The 4011-nt window shown below is 60.4% G+C and overlaps 1 protein-coding gene across 1 annotated transcript; it reads left to right on the forward strand.

The window, feature by feature from the left end:
* The first annotated feature begins 388 nt into the window (after positions 1-388).
* On the forward strand, positions 389-3540 carry IRF2BPL (interferon regulatory factor 2 binding protein like). The gene has a single exon (XM_075151447.1). The coding sequence runs from the start codon at positions 571-573 to the stop codon at positions 2797-2799; it is 2229 nt and encodes a 742-aa protein (XP_075007548.1). The 5' UTR covers positions 389-570; the 3' UTR covers positions 2800-3540.
* Positions 3541-4011: the final 471 nt, after the last annotated feature.

The raw sequence follows: 4011 nt of genomic DNA on the forward strand, positions 1-4011 counted from the left end.
CCCCGCGCTCGGACTGCGAGCAGCGGCGAGGATGTGAGTGAGGAGCAGGCGGCGCCGCTCGCCACGCTGCTGCCGCCGCTGCCCCCGGGCCGCTCCCGTTCCGCCGGCTCGGGGAAGCCGCCGCCGCAGCCGGCACCGGACAGCTCCGTGCGGGTGCCCCTCTTTCGCTCGCGGCGGAGGATCAGCACGTAGCGAAGTGCGAGCTCGCGAGGCAGCCGCGGCGGGTGGAAGGTGACCCCCCCATCTTCCTCCGTGCACCTCCGCCTCCTCCCGGAGGAGGAGCAGCAGCAGCGGAGAGCTAGAGAGCGCAGGGAAACAGAAGCGGCTAGAAGGCGACCCCCACCCAGCCCCCCGGAGGAGCAGTAGAAGCGGTTCCCACCCCACCGGGGCAGCAGCGGCAGGACCAGGTAGAAGAAGCAGCAGGAGCGAGCTAAAAGCAGACGATCCCCCTGCTGAAAGGGGCAACAAGGGTCAGGTACGGAGACCTCCCCCCCCTGCAGCCCGGGGGGGAAGACTTGAGCCAGCCCCTACCCCGGCGGCAGCGGCAGCAGCTCCCCGGCCAGCAGCACCATGTCCGCCGCGCAGGTGTCGTCGTCCCGGAGACAGTCATGCTACCTGTGCGACCTGCCCCGCATGCCCTGGGCCATGATCTGGGACTTCACGGAGCCCGTCTGCCGGGGCTGCGTCAACTACGAGGGCGCCGACCGCATCGAGTTCGTGATCGAGACGGCCCGGCAGCTGAAGCGGGCGCACGGCTGCTTCCAGGACGGCCGCTCCCCGGGCCCCCCGCCGCCGGTCGGCGTCAAGGCAGTGCCGCTCTCCGCCAAAGAAGCGGCGGCGGCGGCAGCGGCGGCCCAGCAGCAGCTCAACCATGTGGACGCCTCCTCCAAGGCAGCCTCGGCGGGGCTGACCCAGTCCAGCCTGGACCGCTACGGGCTCAGCGCCGCTGCGGCGGAGCAGCGCAGCCGCTTCGAGTACCCGCCGCCGCCGGGCAGCCTGGGCAGCAGCCACGGCGCCCGTTTGCCCAACGGGCTGGGGGGGCCCAACGGCTTCCCCAAGCCGCCTGAGGACGGGCCGCCAGAGCTGAACCGGCAGAGCCCCAACTCCTCCTCCTCCTCTTCCTCCTCCCGCCGCGGGGCGCACGGGGGGCTGGTGTCCGGCCTGCCCCCGGGGGCCGCCGGTGCCCAGATGAACGTACCCCCCAACCTGCTGCCGCAGACCTTGCTCAACGGGCCCGCCGCCTCCGGCGTGGCGCTGCCCCCGCCGCACGGGGGCCTGAGCGGCCGCGGCGGCGGAGGTCCCCCGGCTCCCTCCGCCTCCTCCCAAGGGGGCACCTGCGGTGGCGGCGGCGGCGCCGGGGGAGGCGGTGGCTCGTCCTCCGAGGCCTGCGGCAAGCGGCCGGGCTCGGTGTCCAGCAGCGACCAAGAGCGGGAGCTGAAAGAGAAGCAGCGCAACGCGGAGGCGCTGGCCGAGCTCAGCGAGAGCTTGCGGAACCGGGCCGAGGAGTGGGCCAGCAAGCCCAAGATCGTGCGGGACACGCTGCTCACTCTGGCCGGCTGCACCCCCTACGAGGTGCGCTTCAAGAAGGATCACGCCCTGCTGGGCCGCGTCTTTGCCTTCGACGCCGTCTCCAAGCCGGGCATGGACTATGAGCTGAAGCTCTTCATTGAGTACCCCAGCGGCTCCGGCACCGTCTTCTCCAGCGCCTCCGGCGTGGCCAAGCAGATGTACCAGGACTGCATGAAGGACTTCGGCCGCGGCCTCTCCTCGGGCTTCAAGTACCTGGAGTACGAGAAGAAGCACGGCTCCGGCGACTGGCGGCTCCTGGGGGACCTGCTGCCCGAGTCCGTGCGCTTCTTCAAGGAGCTGGTGGGCGCCGACATGCTGCCGCAGCCCTACCTGGACGCCAGCTGCCCCATGCTGCCCACGGCGCTGGTGAGTCTCCCGCGGCCGGGGGCCGGGGCCGGCGGGGCGCAGGGCACGGCCGCCGCCTCTAGGGGACCCGGCGGCGGCGGCGGTGGCGGCGGCGGGGCGATGCGCAAGCGGAAAGCCTCTCCCGAGCCCTCGGACTCGGCCGAGGGGGCTCTGAAGCTCAGCGACGAGCAGCAACGGCAGCAGTGGATGGCCAGCCAGAGCGAAGCGCTCAAGCTCACCATGTCGGCCGGGGGCTTCGGGACGGTGCACGGCGGGGGCCCCCCGCCGCCGCCGCCGCCGCCCCTCGGGCCTCACTCCAACCGGACCACGCCGCCCGAGTCCGCCCCCCAGAACGGACAGTCCCCCATGGCCGCGCTCATGTCGGTGGCCGACACGCTGGGCAATGCCCACTCGCCCAAGGATGGCAGCTCGGTGCACTCCACCACGTCCACCCGCAGGAACAGCAGCAGCCCTGTGTCGCCGGCCTCGGTGCCGGGCCAGCGCCGCCTGGCCTCCCGCAACGGGGACATGAACCTGCAAGTGGCCCCTCCTCCCCCCAGCGCCCACCCCGCCATGGACCAAGTGCACCCCCAAAACATTCCGGACTCCCCCATGGCCAACAGCGGGCCCCTGTGCTGCACCATTTGCCACGAACGCTTGGAGGACACCCACTTTGTTCAGTGCCCCTCTGTGCCCAGCCACAAGTTCTGCTTCCCTTGTTCCAGAGAGAGCATCAAGGCCCAAGGGGCGACTGGCGAAGTCTACTGCCCCAGCGGAGAGAAATGCCCCTTAGTCGGTTCCAATGTGCCTTGGGCATTTATGCAGGGCGAGATCGCGACCATTTTAGCTGGGGACGTTAAAGTGAAAAAGGAGAGAGACCCTTGAGTAGGAAATCCAATCCCTTCAGACTCCTGAAGATGTAGAATTGTGAATATAACAAACTGCAAAAGTTAGTCTTATGTATAGACATTATTTTCGTCGTATGTTTCTATATTTTGAAACAAAGGTATGTACTCTTCTTCATTTGAAGGATAGAGCTGGTTTTTGTTAAACAGAATATAATATTGTTTGGTTACTACATAATACCTGTTCTCATTTCTTTGGCAGTGTGTTGGCTAGGTACAAAGTTAATAGCCCTTAGCGATTACCTGCTGCTGGTGTGTATTTTTGTAAATGTATGCACTTCTCTGAAAGAAGAAGAAAAACACAAAAAAAAGACAAAAAAAAATTTTTTTTGCCAAGGCCAGTGTTGATGCCTAAAAAATTGCTACAAAAATGGTGACAGCTTATGTTTTACAAGCCCTGAGTGTTAGTCTTTCACTTTATTTTTTTCGTTTTTGTTTTTTGTTTGCAAAACGGTGGGGTGGCTCTGGGGGGGAGGGTGTTTTTTGTTGCAAGTTTGTAAGGAAAATGTTTCAGTTTGTTTCTATTGATCTGAACGTTTTTAATCTTCATGTGTTTTTTGTTTTTGCTTTTATTGATGCACGGATGCTTTTGAACAGTAGAGCAAAATGCTGTACATGAAAAACATGCTCTGTTTGTCCTTTATACATTTCTGTAGTTAACAGAACACTGTAATGTGCCTTGGAGCTTAGTAAATTGTAATAAATTCAATTGATATTAATACTTCTCGAGTAACAAGTTTTATTTTTCTCAGAGCTTAGGCAGCATGTGCAAGCCATGTTGCCTTTTTAAAAGTCTCCATTATACCAAGAGCCTGCAGTTCATTGTGATAAATGTGGCACTTGTACGCACATTTTCACATATATGTAGTAAGATGATGATGTTGATAGTGTTATCAAACTCATCTAAATCTTGGCACTGTGCCTATTTACATTTCACCTTTAACGTTGCAGTAACAGTTGCTGACTAAGCATTTTCTATTTACTGTTTCTGCATCTCATTTCCTCCTCCCTTCTCCACTACCCCCCCAGCTCCCCAGCTGCAAACAGTGTTTGCAATACAGGATGCATCCATTGCCTGCGCAATTTAATAAGGCTTGAGATTTGAAACGAAGCCCTCTTTCACAAAAAAAACCAGCATCACGTGGTTAATAATTTTAGTTGATTTTAAGAATGGTCGTCGAAGCTCAACATT

This window comes from Calonectris borealis, chromosome 5 (genome assembly GCF_964195595.1).
Source record: "Calonectris borealis chromosome 5, bCalBor7.hap1.2, whole genome shotgun sequence".
Lineage (NCBI taxonomy): Eukaryota > Metazoa > Chordata > Aves > Procellariiformes > Procellariidae > Calonectris > Calonectris borealis.